Source organism: Canis lupus, chromosome 12, assembly GCF_011100685.1.
Source record: "Canis lupus familiaris isolate Mischka breed German Shepherd chromosome 12, alternate assembly UU_Cfam_GSD_1.0, whole genome shotgun sequence".
Classification (NCBI taxonomy): domain Eukaryota; kingdom Metazoa; phylum Chordata; class Mammalia; order Carnivora; family Canidae; genus Canis; species Canis lupus.
The window spans coordinates 49111052-49135721 of NC_049233.1; the positions used below are offsets into that span (position 1 = coordinate 49111052).

The window sequence follows — 24670 nt, forward strand, 5'->3', positions numbered from 1 at the left end:
TGTTGTTCTCTGTATCTAATGTGAATCACTTCAAAGTAAAAGATGACTAAAAGTATCTTATTTATTTATTTTTAAAGATTTTATTTATTTATTCATGAGACAGAGAGAGAGAGAGAGAGAGAGAGAGAGAGAGAGAGGCAAAGACACAGGCAAAGGGAGAAGCAGGCTCCATGCAGGGAGCTCGATGCGGGACTTGATCCTGAGTGTCCAGGATCAGGCCCTGGGCTGAAGGTGGCGCTAAACTGCTGAGCCACCCAGGCTGCCCCAAAAGGATCTTATTTAAAACCTGGTATGCAGAGATGCCTGGGTGGCTCAGTTAAGCATCTGACTCTTGGTTTCCGTCAGGTCATGATTTCATGGGTTGTGGAATAGAGCCACACATGAGGCCCCACACTCAGTGTGGAGTCTGCTTGAGATTCTCTCTCTGCCCCTCTTCCACTCATGCATGCTCTCACTCTCTCAAATAAATAAATAAAATCTTTGTGAATAAATAAATAAAACTTGGTATGCAACAAGATACCTATCTCATGGAGAATTCAAAGCCTAATCATGTAAATAGCATAGTGTAAAAGAAACACACACACACACCCCCTCCTTACCCTTTCCTTCAACTTGAGGCATCAACAAGACATGACAATGGAAAACCAGTAACATCTGAAGTCGTACGTGGAATTCTCCCAGTGAGGATCCTTCAATAAATGCTTGTAATGTGCTGACCAGCAACATCAAGGTCATCTGTTTGTCATCTTTAGAGATTCAAAGTGGAAAACATATGTACTTGCAACTATCATTCTGGATTTATAACATGCATCTAATCTACTATGGGACACACTGAAGGATGGCAGCAAGTACAGAACACTTAATGTTTCGAAGCAAAACTTTGAAGCAAAGGACTAGAGATAAATTCCAAGCTGATATAAAAACAGCTGCAGTCAAAAAAAAAAAAAAAAAAACAGCTGCAGTCAGGATATGTGATAAATGCAGTCACAGCAAATTATGAAACTAAATATGATTTTTAAAGCATGAAATGAAATACTTTTAACTCAAGCACATCAACTAGTACCTAAGAAGAGAAATCTTCATTGTGACTTGTCTCTTGGATACAGAGAATAAGGAAATCTTATCTTACAACCAGCTCTCTAGAATTTGAACAAGTCACTTAAAACTCTCAGGAATACTATCAAGTCAAATGATGAATTCCATGTAAAAGCAGTGGTGCCAGGAGACAAGGCAAACAAGTAAATCCTACACTTTGCAGCACTCTCCAATTAGCCTGAAACTTTTAAATATGCAGGGAATTTATGGACAGGTGTTACCTTCCTGCTCCTCTGTTTGTTCCTGCATGTGCTTCTCAAGCATCTGATAGATAGAGAACCAGTGTTTAGTGGATTTCTCAGTATGGCGCTTCATAGTATTATCCAAACTCATAGACCAGCAGCTGAAATGTGAGAGAAGAGGTCAAAGAGACATTTAAGGAAACCCATTTGAAAGATCTGAAACCACTGAAGCAGAAGCTAAACGTTCCCCCTAGTCTTTCCTCCCAAGTTGGAGGTGGAGAAGCCACCTAGTTTGCTGCCTTGGAAATGTATGCTGCTGTCTGGTCTCTACTGAGACCACTTTAATGCCCTGCTTTTAATTCTGTGATTAATAACCAAAAAGTACATTCTCAGTCTTACTACATCAACAAATTATCAAAAGACAAGTGTCTCTACAGCATTAGTTCGGGAGGGGAAGGGAAGTGACAGATTATCACTTACTTCAGTTCCAGTTTACGCCAACGAATGATCATCTGACTGACTAAATCGAGATGCTTCCTCAGAGAGAGAGCTCGACTTGCATTCTCCTCCCAATCCTAATAAAAGCAAAGATAAAATTTACTATGGCCATTATTCAATCTCTTAATCATCTCCCACCCTCTGGAATATCTTGGACTTTTTGTCTTTGAGTAAAGACCACCGGACCCCTAAATAACTTTTATGGCAATTTACCAATAGCAATGAGTTTACATCTAGTGTATCAAACTTCCAAGTTGTTTCTGGTTACCTGACAGAATTCCAGAAGAGCCAAGTATAGGCAAACAGCAAAGGATTTGGGGAGCTGAGTCTGAATTCCTATTGTCAGACATGTGACTGCTCCAAAGTGCAGAGCCCTAATTTGATAATCAGGGAAGTACCAGATACTTCAAGAGCTGTGAGAGGATGGAGGGGAACATGTCCAGGCACTCAGCTAGTTTGGAAGCCTACCTGGAAGCCCCGGCAGAGGGAGGTCCCAGTACCAGTGGATGTGGCATCCTATCCTTGAGAATAGGGGAGGCAAATCCCTCACGTGCCCCACAAGGCAACTGTTTCACTTGTAATAATCTGACCCCATGCCAGAAAAACCAGGGAAGCTTATCCCTCTCTCCAAGCCAAAAGTATAACTTCTGTCCTCTAACAGTAACTTTGCTACAAGATAATCTTTTTTCAGTTGACTACTAACTAAAATGAGAGAGGGAAAGAGAATTATCTTACCTGTGCCTTTGCGAGAAGGATTTCTAAGCCATTCAGGAACTTTGAGATGGGACTGGAAAGTGGGAAACTACGAATCCTATCCATTACAACCAGCAGCTGCAGAAAAAGAAGAAAAAAGATCTAGGCATCTCTGTGGGTGTATCAATCACCCAAAGTACTGAAGAGAGGCCTAATGAAATTTTTATGCAAGGTCCCTGCTTTGCACCTGCTACAGCCATGGAGGAAACTTCTAGGAATGTGGATCTAAGAGAAACACTTTATCTGCTGTATTACTCCAGAAAAAACATGGAGTTTGAGAAGATCATTACTTTTTAGATTTGTTTTTTTAGTAATCCCTACAGCCAACGTGGGGCTTGAACTCACAACCTAGAGATCAAGAGTCACAAGCTCTTCTGACTGACCAGCAGGTGCCCCCAGATAATCTCTCTTAACCACTCTCTGTTGTAAGAGTTATTAAAAAATTGGCTGAAGACTACAGAGTAAAGTCTGTGTTAAAACTGCTGATAGTGAAAAAGCCAAGCCTTTGCTAATAATATACATAGGTATCTGAATAAACAGAGCAATATAGCAGTATTTTAACATGTGGACAGCAAACCTGATCAACAAATAAAATTAGTGGAATTTGAAACATCATTTATACAATAGCTATACAAAACTGGTATGTCCATCCTGCAGTGAGTAGTGTCCCACTGAAGTGGGGTTCTGTGAATCTTTGTTTATACACTGAAATGTATACATGAATGCCCTTAGAGACGGCAGAGATCATATCCTCAGTGCTCTCTTCCCACCAGCTGCCCTACCTGTTCGAGAGCTGGGTGTTCCGGCCAATCCTGCAGTAGCTGACTAACAGCCTCTGAGAAACCCTGAAGCACAGGTTGACAATGCCTTGCTTCTGGGACATTGGGGTGCTGGTAGAAGTCATAGGGCCCATCAGGCTTCACTATTAGATCCGAGGTTGCCTCACCAAACAGAGTGTTATAGGAGAGGGTGCAAGCCAAAAGTTGGCTGCCCAAGAGTTGGTCATTCAGCTCAGCTCCTATGAAGTTAACATCATAGTAAAGTCAGCGAACTCAATAGCCTTAGTAGGTTGAGATACCAAGGTACAAAGATGACAAAAACGTGTTCAGAAATAATGAAGATATTTTAAAGCCATTCATGCCCGAAGCAACATAGGCCTAAAGGACTAGGAGGACCCTAGTATCACAGGAATGTCACCAAAATCTGCCAAGTGTTTGGGATACATAGAGGAACTCAGATATTGCCTACTATTATCAAGAGATACAGAGTTTGGTTTGATGGATTCAATTTCCTGGTTTTGTGGCTATCTTGGTAGGCAGAAATGAAATCTAAAGCCTCCTTCCTAATAGCCAAGGAATAACTCACGAGGTCATTCGGGGAACTGAATCAAACAGTATTCTGTAAGATTAATTTCTGAGTCCCCAGGTTGCTCCCAGGAACACATGATTTGAAAACCACTGAAGCTATTAGAGGCAAATTAGAAAGAATATTGAGGAATAAAACCACTCAAACTAAGTCTATATCCTTATTTTTTAAATCCCCTCACTCCAAAGTATTCAGAGGAGAAAAATCCACTATTGCAGAATTTTAAATCAAGTTTTTTGAAGTAGCCTGAGTCTCTTAAGCTACGGAAATGACTTCAACAAGGAATTCAGTAAAAAACAGGAAGGTAATGACTAACTGCTCCAGAAGTAGTAATCCTATTTATTCATTTGCATTCCCCAAAAGTATAACACAAAAGTAAACTGTCATACCCATCAGAGAGTAGAAGTGTGTCACAAGAGATGCCCCAGTTTGATAGCAGGACATAAACAGGCCAAGGTAATGCTTTGTCTCATGTGGCGGTAGAGGCTGTTGGTACCAGAGGGACCGAGCGAAGTTGAGGCAAAGCTGCTGGTGAATCAACATCACAGCCTGCATTGAGCTCTGGGAGAAGAGGGCAGGGTCTGTGGCTGCTCCCTCTTCTTGCACATCTGAAGTTCCCTTCTTCTCGTCCAGTGTTGGTTCTACTAGAATATCTGCAAAATCCTGTCAATAACAGTAGAGCAAATGAACTTCTAAAAATTAAATTGTTTTAATAAAAAAGGAAAGGGCAAAGGTGGAGTGTGAACAATCAAGAAAACGAAGTAATGACTTACATAAAGATATGGTAAAAAGAATGATAATCAAACCATTCAAAGGTAACACAGGTGGTATCAAGGGAAATTATTCCAAAACAAACCCTGTTACCACCACCCAACCTTTTCATGAAGTGGGAACTGCTTTCTGAACTCCCGTTCTTCCTCCTCCTCCTCGCTCAGGGCTGTCCTGGAGTTTCTGCTCCTATATCTGTATAGGCTGCTCTCCTGCTCGGCCTTCTCTTGGGCTATGCGTTCCTGTTCATCCCACTCATTGATAATTTCCTGAAAAGTCACACATTTGAAAGGAAACTTCTTTGCCTTTGCTGAGGTGCTTAAATAAACAAAGCAGAACTTGCTATCTCTTAGTTTCTCATGATAACAACAGTACCACGGTTCAAAACAAGTAAATGCCAACATCCAAAAAAATCCAGGTAATAGCAAATAAACTCTGTTTTTAAACTGTATCTGCAGCAACCCATTTTCTAAATTCCCCCTTGCTATAGTGCTACATTTTCACAGTGTAAAAACATGCAACAATAGGGCTAATACCACTGGAACTTCCTGTCAGAAGTTAATGGAGTTCTGTACTAAGGATAAGCTCTGGTTAGGCAATGTGGGGTTGTGAATCATACTGGACTTGGCTAACAACTCAAGCAGCTGGCCCAGGAGTTCAGGAAAGAGAAATGTGGGCCAGGGGCAGGGTGGTTACAGGGCATCAATCAGGCAAAACTGGGCTATGCCTTACCAAACACTTTTTAAATCCCCAGTAACTCTAAGATTTTTAAGTCCCAAAGTTTGGCAAAAACTATAAATTAAGAAAACACTCCGTTACTGATGAGAATCGAGGAGATGAGCATCTACCTTTCAGAATGATAGTTTGTATTAAAAACCTAAAGCGTTTAATCTTCATCCCGGCAATTCTGCTTTCTAAAATTTGTTCCCAAAGACCTAGGTATAAGACTATTTATGGTGGTGGTGATGTTTTCTAAGACAGGAAAAAGACCACATAAAAATATAAATGTACAATGATAAATTAGTTAAGCGTCTTAGAGCATATCTATACAATAGAAAACTAGACAGCTAGTCAATAGGATGCAGGTGAAAAATACCATAATTATGGAGGAAAATAATCACTTAGTGCTGTCAGGTTTTTTAAAGCAAAGTATAAAACAGAATGGACTTTAGCAGTGGTTTGTAGAACTCTAGCAACTTAAGGACCAGCTTCAGAAGCCACAGAGAGGACAGAATTGTCCTCAATTAAAGTATGTCTTTTATCTATTACATACTGGGAAACTATTCTAAGACTTTTATTTTTAAAAGAGTTCTACTACTAAAAAACAGAAATTTATAAACCACTGGGATGAATGACTTAAATTTATAATGTCACAGACATACAGGTACAGATACATCTACAAACAAACAAGGCTAGAATGGGATGCACCAGAACGTTAAGTTTATATAGCTTAATTTAAGTGGTAAAAAATCTAGTAACTTTTATTTATATTTATTCTTTTAATTGTATAAATTGAGAACAAATTGTTTTCGTTGATAAAAAAACAGAAGTTACTTTCTTAATAAAAGCTGTTACTATCACATGGCCAAAACCACCATAAATAAAGTCTAAAACAAAAACAGACCAGGGGAAAATATATATAGTGTGTGTCAGAGACAAAGAATTAATATCACTACTTTTTTCTAATCTCTTAATAATTCAGGGACAAAGATCCCCAAAACAGAAAACTGAATAGGAGTAAGAAAGGAAGACACTAGATCCCACTGCCTAACCACATTGCTAATATCCTGCAGATACCCTGCTTGTGCTGCCAGCGCCCTTCAGGAGGAAGTCATGGGCTTACCTGGCACACGTGCCTGAAAAGCTGCAGAGCCCTCTGGTCCAGCTCTCCCTTGCACAACACATGGGAGCGCAGGTAAAGAAGTGCATTCATCAGCAGCTGCTCTCGCGTTGGGCAAGGTCTCTGGCCCTTGCCTTCTAGTTCCTTTCCTCCTGAGCGCTTGAGGATCAACTTTCCAAGGCCTCGAAGAACCTCTTCTGACTTCACTGAGCATAAAGTATCTGCATGAGCATAGTAAGTGGGGAAGGCAGGGCCCACCGATGGAAAAGCCAACAAGGATGTGGCCAGGCTACCCAGCCTGTCTGCACAGACTACACTGCCATGGAATGAAGCATAGACTTCAGATGCCACCAGCCTCATCCCATGCTGCAACTGCAAGATGGATGCCTGCAGTGGGGTCACAGAGTCTGGATACAGGGCATATTCCTCGGCCAGCCGCTTCCTGAACTGGTGGTGGGATTGCTGCCAGGAGGCTTCCTCTTTCAGAAGGTTCTGGACCACCTGGGCAGACCAAGGTCCATCCATGTGGAGGGCCTGCAGGAGCCGTGTGAGCAGATCCTGAACAGCAGGGGCCTTGGCAATGCTGGTGACATAGTGGTGGATCTCCTGCACCAGGGACTCATAGGCAGGGACCTGGGGTCTGAAGGCCTGCTTCTTTGACAGGCTGCAGATTAAATTCTCCAGATGATCAATTCTTTGGCGAAGTAGTCTAAAGGCAAATTAACACAATATACAAATTCAGTCAGGAGAAAAACAGCGAATCTAGACTGAGCCCTTAGCTAGGAAAACAAAATAAAGACATAGCAGCCCCTAAGGAATAACATGAGGAAAATATTGACTATTATAATGTAAATGAATAATACAAAGAGATCATTCATCACATGCCACACATGGTGCTAAACAACGGAGATGCATATTTCATCAAAGTCTAATCACAATTCATCAAAGTAAATGCTATTATTCTCCCCTTACAGACACAGACTCCAAGGCTGAGAGGCAATTAAGTGATCTATTCAAAGTCTAAAGCCAAAGGGCAGGGGCAGGACTAAACACAGACCTGCTACACTATATAATGTTTACTAAGACAACAAATCCACAGAGTGCACATCACCAGACCCAATTTCTGTCATGTTGAAAAAAGTTCTGGTTTCAATGCTCCTGACCCCATGTGAATCCTGCCCCTCCTTTCAGAATATTAATTTTTCCTGACTATAACCATGGCTTTAGGGTCTAATTGCTAATGTAGTTCAGAGTATGTATTATCACCTCCAACTGCAATTACATTGCAAAGGCCAACCTCAAAATGTCTTAAAAAAAAAAAAAAAAAAGTCAATAAACCCCCAACACAATCACTCCGCTGTTACCTGATGTGAGGATGAGAGTAACGGATAATGACTTCATCTTCCAAGTCTGTTCCAGTCAGTAGCTGGGACGAGAGCTTTCGGGTCTTCCACTCACACTGCAACTGGTGTAACTAACAGAAAGGAAGAAGCAGGTCTGCTGTGCCCAGCTGTGACCCTGTCCAAGAGGACAATGCCCCAGGGAAGGGTAGAGAAACTGGATAGAAGGCATCTGGGCTCTTGAATGACTCAAGAGCAGGGGTTTCTGCTCCATTAACCTGGACCACTCACCTTAGAGCTATTAGGAAAAGAAACTACCTTATTTACACCGCTGAACTTCTAAGGACTCTGCTATAGCAGCTTAGTCTTTACCAACTCCTATACTAGTTCCACATTTTGAAGAAGAAAAATTCTATCACTATCTTTATATATTCAGCTCCTGAGTTTAGTCAGAAGTTCAAATATCAAGGGATACCACATAATCTAAATCTACTTGATCCTTGAATTTTAGATAACAAACCAAAAGTTCAAACCAAAAGTTCAAAAGCTGAGGAATACCATACCGCATCTGAAGAAGTTATCCAAGTCCAAATATTCGACTTAGTTCAGATAGAGGGAGTTGGATAGGAGAGATACCACTAGTTCTCTGGCAATGCCTCAGATGTTCAACTGTCGTGACCTCTGCCTACTGTAGTCTATTGGCAAATACATCAGAAGCTTAGGAAGGACTCCTCCAAATACCTAAGCTTACTCAGAGGAATTCTCAAAGAGGAAAATGCAGTCATTAGAACACGCTCCTGGGATATCACAGGGCAGCCTATGCAAAACCATCTCTCTGGTGCTCTAAGCATTCAAAAGGCAATAAAAGGAGTAATATACTAAGTCAGGGATGGAGCCCCATGCTCCAAATTCTCACCCCTCCATACCTCTTCCTTAGCATACTTGAGCTTGTATTCCCTCTTCACTGCAGGGTCAAAGCGTGCCTGTGGAAGCCATGTCTGAATCTGGAGCAAGCCAAGGCTCACCCAGAGGCTCCCACGACGGGCTGGCTCGGAGAGGTCCTGTTTAATATCCCCTTCCCCAAACAAGTGGCGCAAGGAAGTAAGCAAGAGGCATAGCAGCTCTTTGGGCAGAGGCTCCTGTCCAGCCATGTCTCCAAGAGTCTGGCCCACATGCTGGAAGGCTTGTCTGTCCCCGAGCAGCAGCTGTTCGCAGTTCTGCATATACTCCTGCCGCTGGGGTTCAGGGAGCAGCTCTGTCAAACCTGCCAGGTGCCGACACAGCACAAGCCCCTGGAGCTGGGAATCCGTGCGTCTGTAGAGATAAGGAAGCACTTAAGGGCTTGCATTACATCAAACAGCACTCTTTTCTCACAACTATCATTCTTCCAGAAAATGACAGGGTAGATTGCATTACTGCACTAATTCACCACTTAGAGATGAATTTCTCTTCTCAAGTAACCTTACATGCTTTTCTAAGCACCACTCTATCACAATAAGCTTAAAACCGACAGAGGCACTTGCCAACTCCTAATAACTTGTCATGGGCTAAAAACCTGCTGATCCAGTCAGAAAATATACTTGTCTTCAGCCATCAAAACTAGCCACTACAGAAGCAAGTTATGACTGAGTTCTCTGCTACATGCTCTATAAAAAAGACAGAACTTTACAGTCTACCTGGGAGCAGGGCAGGGGAGGGCAAGAATACCTGAATTCTGTGACTGAAGGCACAGCCATGTTGGTCCAAAGTGCCAGGCTGATGTCCTGGAGCTGCTGGGCTCTTTCAACCCATTCTCCCAGGATGACATGTGAGGAGGACAGGATAGGGAGGCCACTCACATCCCAAGGACTTGCTCTGCAGCTGCTGGTCAAGACTTCAAAGCAGCACTTGGAGAATATGGCTCTACTGAGACTGCTGGGGCCCTGATGGACAGAGAGGAGTCATGTATCTTTTAGAAATTAAAAGCATTTGGGATCCCTGGGTGGCTCAGCAGTTTAGCCCCGCCTTTGGCCCAGGGCATGATCCCGGAGACCCGGGATCAGGATCAAGTCCCACAACAGGCTCTCTGTATGGAGCCTGCTTGTCCCTCTGCCTGTGTCTCTGCCTCTCTCTCTGTCTCTCATGAATAAATAAATAAAATCTTAAAAAAAAAAAAAAGAAATTAAAAGGATTTTAACAAGCAGCACTGAGCACTTCAGAGGAAGAAAGGGAGTAAAAAAAAGGAGGTTCAAGTTGCTAGAACCAGGTAAACATCAACCAGAGTGCAGAATGGTGTCAGGTGTTAGGCTTTAAAGAAACAGACTCCATTCTCAAAGAATGAGGAACAACTGGTGCTTTACTAATGCAAGAAAATCCCTCCAACCTGGGCATCAAGAAGGCCATTCTTGCAGTAGAGCTAGAAGATAAATGTTAAGAGCCAGGGACAAAGTTTGTCAAACCTGTGCTCCTTAGACTGTTCATTTGGGACACAGTAATAGCTATCTACAGCAAAGGATTATGTGGTTAAATACATAAGATGGGAGACACTGTATATACTCTGTAACTCTCAGGAATTCACAAGATTTCTCACTGAAGGCTTTCAGAAATATTCTACAATAAGGAAACCAATTTTGAAGGATGCCTGGCTGGGCCTAGTCAGAAGAATATGCCACTCTTGATTTCAGGGTCATGAATTGGAGCCCCATGAAGGGTACAGAGGTAATGAAAAAAAAATTTTTAATTTAAAAGATAATTTTGATAGAGCAAGAGAACAGAAGAGTCCCAAACAAATCCATGAACATCTGTGGGAATAAGGTATGATAAAGGTGGCATTTCAAATGAGTGGAAAGGATAAATTAATCAAATGTGGTGTTATTATACTGCTTTCAGATATACTGTTTGTATAAAATATTTATATACCTACCTCACAAAATAAGATATCCAGATATAACTAATGATTTAAATATAAAACAAAAATATACAAAAAATTTTAGGCAAATGGTTTTCACCTCTAGGGAAAGGGAAGGAAGACTATTTTTATTTTTTAAAGATTTTATTTATTTATTCACGAGAGGCACAGAGAGAGAGAGAGAGAGAGAGAGAGAGAGAGGCAGAGACACAGGCAGAGGGAGCAGCAGGCCCCAGGCAGGGAGCCTGATGCAGGTCTTGATCCCAGGTCTCCAGGATCACGCCCCATGCCGAAGGTGGCACTAAACCGCTGAGACACCCGGGCTGCCCCGGAAGACATTTTTTTAAAAGCATGACATCAAAGCCAGAAAATAGAAAGGGGCTAGAATATTTGAAAAGAAAAGAAAACATTATAAAACCTGAGAGAGATGGGATGCCTGGGTGGCTCAGCAGTTGAGTGCCTGCCTTCGGCCCAGGGCGTGATCCCGGAGTCCCAGGATCGAGTCCCACATCGTGCTCCCTGCATGGAGCCTACTTCTCCATCTGCCTGTGTGTCTCTCTCTTTCTCTCTCCGTGTCTCTCGTGAATAAATAAATAACATCTTAAAAAAAAAAAAAAACCCGGGAGACAAGAGAACACTAGAAATATATTTCTAACCATATGGTGGGTAAAGGTTTAATATCTATAATTTTTATAAAGAGATCTTCAATATGAAAATGATGATGACTTCATTTTTTAACAAAATGAGCAGTAAACATGACTGAAAAATACATGAAAGGAAATATACATACATATAAAGATGTTTAATCTAAAAAAATAATCATAAGAACAAATTCAAACAAGATTTTTTAAACTGATTAGCAATAATTAAAAATGCTGGTAACACCTAGTGTGTCAAAAATGTAAATAAATAGATTACATTAATAAGTGAAATTGTGCTCTAGTCCTAAGTCTTCCTGTGATTATCCTGGATTTTGTGACCTCCTCCTTTACCAGCTCCTAGCATGTTTGAAAAAGTAAAAAACACACCCTTTTGATAGCAGCATTATCAATAATAGACAAATTATGGAAACAGCCCAAATGTCCATCAACTGGTAAATGGATAAAATTTACACACTGGAGTATTACTTAGCCATAAAAAAAAAAAAAGAATGCAATATTGCCATTTGCAACGACATGGACAGAGCCAGAGAATACTTTGCTAAGTGAAATAAGTCAGTCAGAGAAAGACAAATATCATATGGTTTCACTCATATGTGTAATTTAAGAAACAAAACAAATGATGATGGGGGGAGGGCGGGGAGAGGCAAACAAACAGACTCTTAACATAGGAAACAAAATGACAGTTATTACAGGGGAAGGGGTGTTAAGGAGGGCACTTGTGATAAGTACCAGGTAACTAAATTCTACACCTGAAATTAGTGTTACTCTGTATGTTAACTGGAATTTAAATAAAAACTAGGTGGGGAGGTGTATGTGTGTGTGTGAAAAACAAAAACCACCTGCCCAGACATTCTGAGAATAGCCATAAATTTCTTTAACTGTACAGACATTCTAACCAAGGAATAAATTCCAGTTTTTATTATAGGAAAGGGAGAAATAAAGGCAAAAAACCTCAACATTTATGAATAAGTGATTAAATAAATTCCAGCACATTAGAACAATGGCATACCTTACAAAGTATAAGCTGGAATGACATGTATTCCATGACACATGAACAAAGAAAGTGATCTTATTTTTATGTATACATTTAATACAAAATATATGTAAATAAGATACAGAGCAAATAATACTTATTTCTACAGAATTCTATATATAGATGTAAAGTTGATCCTCGACCAACACAGGGGTTAGGAATGCCAACCCCCCACTCCCACCCCACCACATACATAAAAAAAAAAAACCCCATGTATTTAATGGTTAACTACCCAAAACCCTATGTACAATACTGTAGAAAAAGACACACAGGCCTTCTGATCTCCAACCAAAGTTGGCAAAGTTGGACCCTAGAGTGCTGTCTGCTACTTGTTACTATACCCAAGAATGCAGAATCTCCTTCCACATAGAGTCCAGAGAAAGGCAAAGAACCAGGGAAGGCAGAGCACCTTTACTCACCTTTCCTGGCCACTTGCTCCACCTGGCCCCTATTCCAAGTTCTAACACCGTTCCTGCTTACAGAAAATGGTGGCAAGCAGTGAGCCAGCTGCCACTATCCCTGTGGTATTAATTCCCTGCCTCAGACTTTCAGTACCATGGATAACAACTCCTCCCCACAGTCCCCTCTGTTACCAAGAATCCTGTTTAGTGCTCATCCTACCCCCTGGTTCTCCTAGACTTCTTACTTCAGGGAAGAGGCAGGTTATCATTCTGTTGTCCTTGGCCAACTCTGGCCAGTGATAGGTCCTACCACTGTAGTGAGAATTCACCCCCAAGCCCGTCAGTTCCTTTGCACCTCTTTTACCATTCAATACCTCAATGACCAAGTTTTGCACAGGTAGTAGGATAAGGAGTGCCAGAATAAGATGATGGCCCTTTTGTTCCAGCCTTCCCTGTATCTTTCCTCTAACTTCCCTTTGCTTCTAGGCATTTGGCAACTTCTACCTTACTTTTCAGTCACAAATAAAATACATATTTATTGGAAAACATCCATGTGTAAGTGACCCCCTGTTCAGTTCAAACCTTGTGTTGTTCAAGGGTCAACTGTATATATACACACATATTATTTGTATAAATGTGACTAGAAAAGATATTTTAGTTAGAGAATAAAGTGAAGACTATTATTTTAGAGAGAACATGAGCAGGGGGAAGCTTAGAGGGGGAGGGGGGAGAAGAATCCCCAAGCAGACTCTGAGCTGAGTGTAGGGCCCAATGCAGGGCTCAATCTCATGACCCTGAGATTATGACCTAAGCTGAAAACAAGAGTCAGATGCTCAAACAACTGAACCATTGAAGCACTCAGGTACCCTGAGTGAAGACATTTAACTTTATTTACTTTAATTCAGAATTTTTAAAATAATTTAAGATAGAATATCTTTTTTGAAGGTTAGTCACTTATTTAGTTGTTCCTCTGTCCTTGGAATAAATATTTATTGCTAGATCAAAAAATTTTTCCACCATCAAACATCTTCATGATTTTATGCCAACAAACCTTCAATGTGGAGTCCAGAAGGGACCTAGGCATCTCCCTCTGCTGTATATCAGGCAGAGGGCTCCACGTTAGCCAGTACTCTGGATTTGTAGTCACAGTACTGCTCCAAAAAGACCCAAACATGGAATTAAATAAGTCAGACCACAACGAAGTAATTTCTTCGGTAGACACCTAGAGATAAATAGATAAGAGGATATCCGAGAAAAATTCCATAAACCGAGTTATGAGGTTTCTGTCTTATAAACTCATCTAAAATTAACATGGGTCTAAAGGTGTTAATTCTAATGTCCCTGATTTTCTGCCACCCTGGTCATCTTGGTTAAGCCACTTATCTTATTGATGATAATTTTATAAAACTGAGATCTGTTTTTATGTAGTACAGGAGGAAATATAAGTGAATCACATGATTATAATATCAGCAAAACAGATAAATGAATAGAGCATCATAAAAAAAATTAAGGTTGTACAAAAGAAGTTATATTAACTGTAGTTTACCACTACTCACATTCAATTCTTGGGGGAAAGATTAAAAACACTCACCCACTATGTTTTTGCACAAACAATAAAAATAAGCAAATATTTTAGCCTCATTTAACTGGAAAACAAATAGAATGATTCTAGGAAGATCTGGGAAATACACAGATAATTACTGCAAAAAACACTCAAAATTCTCCCCCTTTGAAAGTTAATTCAAGTAAAATTGGAGTTTTGGACATAAATAAACCATTCTGCAACCAGTCTGTCACAGTAAGTCTAATTGGCTCATAGTATAGAGGTTTATTTCCCTTTTGATTTTGGTTTTTACCTTCTGATGGCGCAGTAAGGACCAAAGGTCTCGAAGCTCTTGCGGAGCAACTGGTGTGTACTTAAGACAAAATGTGATGTGATGACTTATCTCATCTATCTGGGGTTGCTGATTTTTGCTGGATCTGTTCCACAAATAAAGAGGAAGAAAGGATGGGCTGTCGGCTATCAATAAAGTGCTAAAAATCTATTATGTATGGGAAGATGGAACACACAGAACTTATAGTGCATCTATTAAAAAACAGATAAGCAGTTCTATTGGAATAACACCCAGTAATTTGTAGAGGTGGAATCAAAATAGGCAAAGAATCAGTGGCAACTGACTTCTCTTGTTGTCTTTCAGTAACTAGTCCCCTTTAAGTCTGTACTTTGTTTCACATTAGGATACAGAGAATAATCAAACAAGAAAAAAAAGTCCCCCAGAGGAAAATGGCTTACCTTCTTAGACAGGCCTGTGTCATAAAATCAGCTACCACTTTGTACTGCCAAAGCATAGCCAGGTACTCCATTGCAGGCCACAACTGAACACTCCTGGTAAGCTGGATTAAGGAGGTAAAGTCTGGTTGGAACACGGAGGAAGCTTCATTGTGCTTTTTCTCCAGAAAACCAAATGAAATTCCTTTGGCTCTTAGTTCTAAACAATGAGCATTCACAAGATTCTTCAACTCATCTGGACAAAAAGACACATGCAATATTATAGCATAGTGATAAACAGAATAGGAGTAGATTCCCAACTAGTCATGTGACTGTGAGCTTAAACTGAGCTTGAGTTTTGTACTTGTAAAATGATGTTATTAATACCTGCTCAATTCTGATGAGAGAATTACATAATATATGTAAAGTTCATCTCTATGCCTGGCACTTAATTTAATTGTAATTATAGCATACAAAAAGAGGAAAGAAAAAAGAAAGAAAGTGAAACAGAGTAAAAAGAAAACCTAAGGGAAAAACTTAAAACTTATTGGCTACTGGGCAAGAGATACTCCAGGAACACCTGTCAGTATGTTAAACTCCAGAGTATATTACCTGGATTGGCATCTTCCAGAATATTAGCTCTGAGGACCAATCCCCAGGCCTGCAAGAGACTTTTTTTAAAAGTCCATTCAGAAGCAACCACTTGGAGACGATTAATGTCTTCCCACCATCCACTTTCCCCAAGGGCAGGCATCCGCTCCCTTATGGCAAGCGCTTTGTTAAGGATTTTCAACTGAGAAAAACATTCCACCACCAGCTTGTTCTGAAACAACAAAACCCAGGAGAATCTACTTATAGAGGAGAAATGAGATTCTTTTTAGCAGCCTGTTCACATCTAAGAAAAAATTTTAAATATTTCCACAGTGCTTCTAGAAAACATACAGTTTGTTTACCCCTGCTGCTCTCAGGAGATTTTACAGTAATAAAGTTAAAACACCACCCAGACTAATACTGTCAACAATAAGCAAGATGTTAACACTTAACAAATCAGTTAATAGTATTCAGTGAACACTTAGAAGTTAAACATTAAGGCAAGGATAAGTCTAGTTGAATGGCAGGCCTCATGCTCCAGGAGAACTTCAGAAGAGGTCAGATCTTTGTGTTTACTACATGTTTCTTAATTATACCTTAAAAGGAAATGGTCGTCCCAGGAACTTCTGCAACTTCTTTATACCAGTGAAGCCACCAGTCGGGCTCCCCAAGCAATTCTGAATATGTTCTGAGACCGTCTGAACCTCTTTGTAGTATCTTTAAAGGGGAAAAGAGCAGAGGGAAGTAAGGAAAGGGGGAAATGCTGGATAGTAGAGACATAGTAGGGATATCATTTACATTTTATATTTGATTTACATTCACCAATAGGCCAACGGAATAAACCAAAGTAAAGCAAGAAGAAAAGTTTCAATTCCAAACCCTTTTCTCTTTATTATCATAAATGTACATACTGACATCATTACTCTAAATATGACTCTTACTTGTCTTCATGGTTCATTAGGAGGTGGGGGATTTGATGGACCAAATGTTTTAAAACCCAGTGCCAGTGCAGGGCAAGCAGGGCCAAGCCCGGGGTATCCACTTTTACTGTGTCAGCCACAGTCCAAAACCGGTCCCGCCACCGCACAGAATCCAAGATCTAAAAACAAAGTAAACCAAATTACTCACAAACATTTCTCAGTAAAAGACACAAGAAACATATTTCAATTGATGATGACTAAGAAGGCTTAAGTGGATTAAAAAATAAATTAAAATTCCACTGTTCTTCAAGAGGTGAATGGATTGTAGTACATACATTTGATGGAATATTACTTGGCAACAAAAAAAGGAATGAACTGATGCAAAACAATCTGGATGCATCTCAAAATAACTGTTTTGAGTGTAAGAAGCCAGACAGAAAAGTATAATGCATGACTCCATTTATATAAAATGCTAGAAAATACAACTGATCTATAGGAACCAAAAGCACATTAATGGATGTTCGGGTGGAGGGAAGGGAGAGAAAGGGAATACAAAAGAACATGAAGGAAGGCTTGAGGTTATTAGGTATGCTCACTATTATGGTAATGGCTTCATAGACATATACATGTCAAAACATAAAATTCTACACTTCAAATATATGCTACTTATTATGATAGTTATATACCCATAAAGTTCTAAAATATGTATATATATATATATTTAAAACTGTTAAGAAATATTAAATTTCTCAAGTAATATTGGGCATATAATAACAACACTGTAGTTCATTTCACCCCTAAGAATCTGAAATATTTCTCTAAGCACAAAAATAAAAACATGAAGTACATTTCCTCACCTTAATGACCATGGCATCAGACACCACCCCCTGAGAGGACTGTACCCAGAGCAGGATTAGTGCATCGCAAAGTTCAAAAAAAGCAGCAAGGTTGACCACAATTTCATGGGGCAGGCTGTGATAGCTCTCTGGATCTTAGAGTTGACATAAATAAGAACATTCGATCAGATTTAAATTAATCCCTGGATATTATCAAAATCAACTATAACATGCAACTTAACTGCATCTTTAGTACAAAGGTCAATTTTGAAAGGTCAAAATTGAAAATAAATTCTTAGCCTACTATTATATTAAACTTAGCAAATCAGGTATGCATATCTATAGAAGTTCTTAATGTCTTAATGAAAAATGAAAATTTTAAAGCAATAATGCAGATTTTATAGAAGTACTTGTTTAAATACAAAACAAATCGAAGTGTATGCATGTTTGAAAGAATAGACAGCACAGAGGAGAAGATACAAATGAATGTACTATTAACAATAACTCCTTCAAAGACAGACTTCTATTTTTATGCTTCAATATAGTCCAAATTTTCTCTGACAATCACAGATATATTTTCAATTTAAAAAATAAAGGAAGAATGAAGAAAGAACCTATAGCCAAATAGTGAGGAGCATGAACATTTTGAGCCAACAGATCTAGATTTCAAATTCTAGCTCTATTACTTGCTAGAGATCTGACCATGAGCATCTCTATACATCCTTCTCCTCTTTCACAGCATAGGACCTACACCATGCAAGGTTGCTATAAAAAGTTAAGTGAAATCAAGAACATGTAACAAAGCAGTTAGTCATTATTACTGAATAAATTAGGCCAGCAAATCAAAAAGAATCAGAAAATGGCAGCAGCTGCTGAAGGTCTCTTACCTTTAGAGACATTCTGTGATCAGATGCATAACTCAAGAATACAAAAGGTTAAACTTCTTACCTTTATGGAATTCAAAGGACATTCTCAAAACACTATTTCTTAGCTTTTTGCCACCAATGGAAACCAAATTTGCTTCAGTAAAAATCCGTTTTTCCCGGTCAAGATATAGGATTGTCCTGAAATGAGATCAATAATATAACAAATATTATCAGTTATTGGTGTATACTACTTGGCAATCACATCCTCTAACTGCTAAAATCTTGAGAATGCTTGGAACATCAATCTCCTTCAACCTGTCATTCACTTCCAACCCCTGCAAATTCTGGATTGAAGAGATGGAGGTGAAAAGTGATGATGACTGAGTTGGGGGTAGGGGTGAAAATGGGGAGGACAGATGGCTGGGAAAACCTGCATTTAGGTAAACTGCCAGGCTTTACTGTGACCTGACAAACGGCCCTAACAACTCTTAAGAGCGGCCAAAATAAAATTTATCTCCAGTGTTAGAAGTTATCTGGGGAGGCAGATGGGGAAGCTACTAGGAGGGGGAGACAAGAAGGCCTTTGAAGTGCTACTCCATACCACATGCATGAGTTCATTTTGTGAAAATCCATCGAAACCAAATATACTCATTATTAAGTGTACTTTTCTATAATGTACATTATACCTCAATTACAAAATTAGTTTTAAAAATGTATTACATTGCTTTCATGAAGATGGCACCAAAGGCAAAGAAGGAAACCGTGCCCCTCCCAAAGCCAAAGCAAAGGCTTTGAAAGCTATGAAAGCGGTGCTGAAAAGCATGGACAGTCACAAAAAAAATAGAAGATCCACATGTCACCTACATTCCGATGACCCAAGACCCTGCGTCATAGAAGGCAGCCCAAATATCCTCAAAAGAGTGCCCCCAGGAGAAACAAGCCTGATCACTATGCCATCATCAAGTTCCCCCTGACTACTGAGTCAGCCATGAAGAAAATAGAAGGCAATAACACACTTGTGTTCACTGTGGATGTTAAGGCCAATAAGCACCAGATCAAACAGGCTGTGAAGAATCTCTATGACACTGATGTGGCCAAGGTAAACACCTTAATCAGGCCTGATGGAGAGAAGAAAGCATATGTTCGACTGCCTCCTGACTATGATGCTTTGGATGTTGCCAACAAAATTGGGATCATCTAAACTGAGTCCAGCCAGCTATAAATATAAATTTTTTCACTATATTAAAAAAAAAGTATTACATTACACTGATAGTCAATTAAAAAAAAATAATGCTGGCCATTATAGTAAATGTGAGGAAAGACCAGCCTATGAAACAATTAGATAAATTTGTATGTTGAGTGTGTAGGTGAGCATACAGGTGCTACATATTTCTCCAACATGGGAAGTGATGTGGAAGGCTGAGGAAAGGACCTGTGAAAGAATGAGCAGGTGAAAATGGGAGGAGCTGCTGCGAATCATGAATAGAAAACAACTGAAACATGACTATCCTATGATAAAGGATTAATTGCAAAATAAAGGCAACATTAACGTTAAGCTGGTATATCTCTAAAAGCATCCTATTAAGTTATTAAAAACTTGCAAAATTTACAGGCATTTTGAAACCAGAGCCAGAATTACTTGAATGAGCAGAGAGTATAAAGGAGAAGCAGCAATGAAGGAAATCCCACCTAATATCCACCACTTCTCGGGTTCAGAAGATTAAACACATGTAAGCTAAACCTGACAGAGTTTAGAAAAGGTATAATCTGTAAAGCTATATTGTACAATGAGGTAAACAGTGCTCAGAATATCAGGCTTCACCTACTTGTTCGCAACAGACTCTAAAAGGGCAAAGAGCTGCTCAGGCTGGTCTGTTTGTGGATCAAAGTCCATTGAATTTCTAATGATGTCCAAAGCCTGCATATTCCATCGGGGATCCAAAAGAATCACAAATTCATCTGGTGAAAATATAAAACAAAAAGTAGAATTTTGGAGTTAAACTCTTTGCCTAGAAAACTTCAATTGAAGATTTTTACTATCTTAATTTGATCATATTCAGTTCTGATGGGGAAGGGACAGAATAGGAAAATTTCTAGTTTCAGCCCACAGCATTAGAAAAGTAAAATCCAACTGCTTTTACACTTTCCTTTCTAAATGCAAAATTTCTACTAGTCCTGAAAATTCATTCCACTGCAGGATATAAAATAATCTCTCTGGAACATAAGCATTCCAACCAATACAGTCACTTGCTCCAAAAACAATTCATGAGCTTAATCAACCAATCTGCTGTCATTAACTTCAAAAAACTAACTTACGTGGTGGAAAAATGAATAAATATGTCTCATTATTGGATTTCAATAAGAAAATCAATTCAAGGAGCACTTGGGTGGCATAGTTCAGTGTCCAACTCTTATTTCAGCTCAGGTCCTGATCTCAGGGTCATGGGACCTGTGTCAGATCCTGTGCATGCATGGAGTCAGCCTGAGAGTCTCTCTTCCTCTACTTCCCCCCCTCTTCTTTGAACTTGCAAGCACAGGTGCACTCTCTCTCAAAAATAAATAAATATTTAAAACACATACACACACAAAAAAAACCTCAAGATTATTTTATTTTAAAAAGCCCTTTCTTTATAATCAGAGAATGTGGCATCTGCTGCTTCTTCGGCTTAAACTTGGCACCTCTTCTGTAAGGCAGCAGTGATCAATCTGACTTTTCTCCAGAGGCTGTGAGAACTCAAAGAAGGGAGGCAAAACAAAACAAAGGTAACATAAACTTCAAGGCGGCTGGGTAGGTCAGTGGAGCACTTCAAGTTTTAAAGGTATCTACCATCCGAAGAGGGTACCTGCACCCCAGTGTTCATAGGAGCAATGTCCCCTATGGCCAAACTAGGAAAGAGCCCAGATGTCCATCGACAGATGAATGTATCGGATAAAGAAGATATGGTATATATACGTATACAATGGAATACTACTCAGCCACCAAATAAAGAGAAATCTTGCCCCTTGCAATGACATGGATGGAGCTAGAGGGTATTATGCTAAGTGAAATAAGTCAATCGGAAAAAGACATATGATCTCACTGATATGTGGAATTTAAGAAACGAAACAGAGGATCATAGGGAAAGAAAGGAAAAAATAAAACAAGAGAGGGAGACAAACCATTAAGAGACTCTTAATCACAGGAAACAAACTGAGGGTTTCTGGAGAAGAGGAGGAAGGGGGGAGGTAATAACTGGCTGATGAACATTAAAGAGGGCATAGGACATAATGAGCACTGGGTATTATAGAAGAATCACTGACTTCTACTTCTGAAACTAATAATACAGCGATTTAAATTCAATTAACATAAAAACTTTAAAAATAAATAACAGTAAATAAAGGTTATCTACTATACAGCAGACTAACAAATGCCTACTGTGAACAGCAAAGTACATGGAAGGAACTCACATTCCAAAGTCCAGTAAGACTACATGATCCAAAGCTATACACTTGAAAAGGAAGATGAAGGCATACCTACTATGTTCCAACAGTGGGCAAATAATACCTGCTAAAAAGGGAAACTGCTACTCTAGTCTAGAACTATTCCCAAAGACCAAAATTCTTTCATACTTGGGAAACCATGATTTAGTTCAGCCACAACATGACCACTACAGGAGTTTTCCCTATTATTTGATTTCTTCCCAAACGTTTACCTGTTACCTTTAGTATACAAAAGACAACTGGTATAGCACAAAAGCATCATGCATGTTTTCTTCTAAACCAAATGGCAATGGTATGTTTTGATCAATATCAAATGAAGATAGGGATGGGAAATTAAAAACCTGGTTCTGTGAACATGTCCCTAATTTCCTCATTAATGCTTATTTCAACCAACTTCATATTATTCTCTTCAAGTAAAAGAATCTTACTCTAATTAAAAATAAATTCTGGGGGCTCCCAGGTGGCTAGGTCAGTAAAGCGTTTGACTTCCACTACGCTCATGGTCCCAGGATCAAGCCCTAAGTCAGGCTCCCCACTCAGTGGGGATTCTGTTTCTCCCTCTGTCTCTGCCCCTCCTCCCACCTGTCCTCTGTCTCTTAAATAGTCTTTTTAAGAAATAAAAATAAAAAAATAAGTTCTGAGTGCCTCATTTGCTTTTTGTTTTTTTTTTTTTTTTTAAAGATTTTATTTACTTATTCACGAGAGACACAGGGAGAGAGAGAGAATGACAGAGACATAGGCAGAGAGAAGCAGGCTCCACGCATGGAGCCCGATGCGGAACTTGATCCTGGGACCCAGGATCATGCCCTGGGCCAAAGGCAGACGCTCAACAGCTGAGTCACCCAGGTGTCCCTGAATGCCTCATTTGATTAGATACCTTGAATGGCTATTTATTTTATCATTATGGTTTTGTAACTTTATATTTAAGGCTTTAAAAAGTTTATTAAGGTTTTGTATCTTCTGAAGTAATTCACACTATATACCCATAGCCTAAAACCCTTTCTGTTAACAACACTAATAAGTAACAGAATGCTTTGAGTGGAAGGGACCCAGAAAAATGAATTTAATTCCCCCATTATTTAAACACAGGCAGTAAGTATGAATGATGGTTTCCAAATGAAGCCAGTTTGTGGCTGAGTTGGGACCACAGACCAGTCTGCCAACTCCCATTTTCTCCCATGTTGTATATCACCATCCTCTTTCAAAGACTAAAGAATAAATGGATAGTTTCAAACAAAAAAAGTGGAATTTGCATCTGGATACATTGAGTCTTCCAAAATACAGTGCTTATTACAGTGGCAGTTGTGACAGGTCTTTTTCCGTGGACTCAATGGACCAATTTCCTAAACTGTGCATTTCCTGAACTCGAAATTAAATCAGGTGCAGTACCTGTTATATTTGGTTGTAATACTTTGATGACATTACTGACCCCAGCTGAGAGAGAATTTGAGTAAAAATTCCTAAGAGATGCAGCACTGGCTTCCAAATGAATCTGTATTGATTCTGTGGAGAAAGGAGAAATAATGTTAATATCTACAGTGGGGCTGTCCAAGCAAACTTTTTGCAATAACGGAAACATCCTATAGTTGCAGTGTGAGGGCAGCCATTAGTCTTGTGTTAGTAAGCATGTGAAATGTGGCCAGTGCAACTAAGGACTGGATTTTAGATTTTACTTAACTTTAATTTATATATATATATTTTTTAATTTTTATTTTATTTTTTATATACATATATATTTTTTTATATTTACATTTTAGTAGCTACCTGTGGCTAGTAGCTCTCATACAGGACAATGCAGATAAAATACAAATTCTCTCTATACAATTTTAGACAGATCACATGCATAACACAATACAGATATTCTTTGGCTAAGTTCTCATGGATAGAAAGGTTCATATAAACTCTACTACTTTAGGCAACAAGTTCTACCAACCAATTCCAAGTCCTGTACTTTGCAACCCGTGCAATGTTGTTAAGGTTGGTTTTTCCTCTTAAAATGAAAAAAAAGTACAAAGAAATTAAGCAGGACAACTTAGAATACTGGAACTAAAATAAGTCTCTTAAGCACTTTAAGGCAAATGAAGTTTACCAAAAACAACCTTCCCCAGATAGGATGGTTGTATAGCAGCATGTTCAAAAAATAAGCAGTAACATGATAGAGTACATTTTCCTTTTGGATTTGATAGAAAAGTGGAAGACCATGAAATGCTAAGGATTACACAGGGGCCAAGTTTCTCTTAGGACACATCTAAGGGCAGTTACATGCCTTAATTTTTTTTAACAGCTATACAAATAGTAAGGCCAGGTAACAAATTTATTGCTAGATCTCCCAGATACAATTTTAAGTGTCCTCACAGGATAATACAGCTACTAAGGCACTAAAATAGTTTATTTATGCACTTATTATACAAATTAAGCTTTTCAACTCACCCAACCCCTGTGGTATATTCTTGGCTAAATGATAAAGCCATTTAACTCTGAGCATCCAATCTTGATTGGTTGCTCGTTCTATAAGCAATTTAACAGCCATGGCCAGAACATCTGGTTCATCAATCCAGTAAGTATCCACTTCGACTGAACTGAATTTCAAGCTCTCGGGGTTAGGAGACTGCATAATTTTCTCTAAATCGGGTAAGGTAAGAGGCTGAATCCTGAAATTTTTAGAGAAATAAGGCAAAGTCAGTACTAGAATGAACTTTCATTTTACATTTCAAAGAACCAGGAAAATAACTTTACAAATAACGGATCAAACAACAGGGGAAAGATTAGTCCCTTTCAAAGGAGAATAATTAAAACATATCTAGTGAATAATAAATAGGGAGCAATATTACAATGAACAAGGAAACTATAACAGCTGGGTAATAAATGACCATATAACATTCCG

General features: G+C 39.2%; 1 protein-coding gene across 3 annotated transcripts in view; it reads right to left on the bottom strand.

Moving 5' to 3' along the window:
* The window catches only part of MDN1 (midasin AAA ATPase 1), a 166430-nt gene that overhangs the window by 39136 nt on the left and 102624 nt on the right, over positions 1–24670 (bottom strand). For all 3 annotated transcript variants that reach the window (XM_038554729.1, XM_038554731.1, XM_038554730.1), the window contains exons 49-70: positions 24217–24437; positions 23176–23289; positions 20133–20265; positions 18389–18504; positions 17462–17595; positions 16626–16783; positions 16281–16401; positions 15706–15916; positions 15118–15349; positions 14681–14804; positions 13876–14046; positions 9549–9763; positions 8768–9155; positions 7866–7975; positions 6505–7210; positions 4769–4930; positions 4283–4556; positions 3311–3546; positions 2511–2606; positions 1758–1852; positions 1317–1438; positions 600–746 (exon numbers count right to left, since the gene is read on the bottom strand). In XM_038554729.1, coding sequence (XP_038410657.1) covers positions 600–746; positions 1317–1438; positions 1758–1852; positions 2511–2606; positions 3311–3546; positions 4283–4556; positions 4769–4930; positions 6505–7210; positions 7866–7975; positions 8768–9155; positions 9549–9763; positions 13876–14046; positions 14681–14804; positions 15118–15349; positions 15706–15916; positions 16281–16401; positions 16626–16783; positions 17462–17595; positions 18389–18504; positions 20133–20265; positions 23176–23289; positions 24217–24437 — 4286 coding nt within the window. The remainder of the gene's footprint in view (positions 1–599; positions 747–1316; positions 1439–1757; positions 1853–2510; positions 2607–3310; positions 3547–4282; positions 4557–4768; positions 4931–6504; positions 7211–7865; positions 7976–8767; positions 9156–9548; positions 9764–13875; positions 14047–14680; positions 14805–15117; positions 15350–15705; positions 15917–16280; positions 16402–16625; positions 16784–17461; positions 17596–18388; positions 18505–20132; positions 20266–23175; positions 23290–24216; positions 24438–24670) is intronic.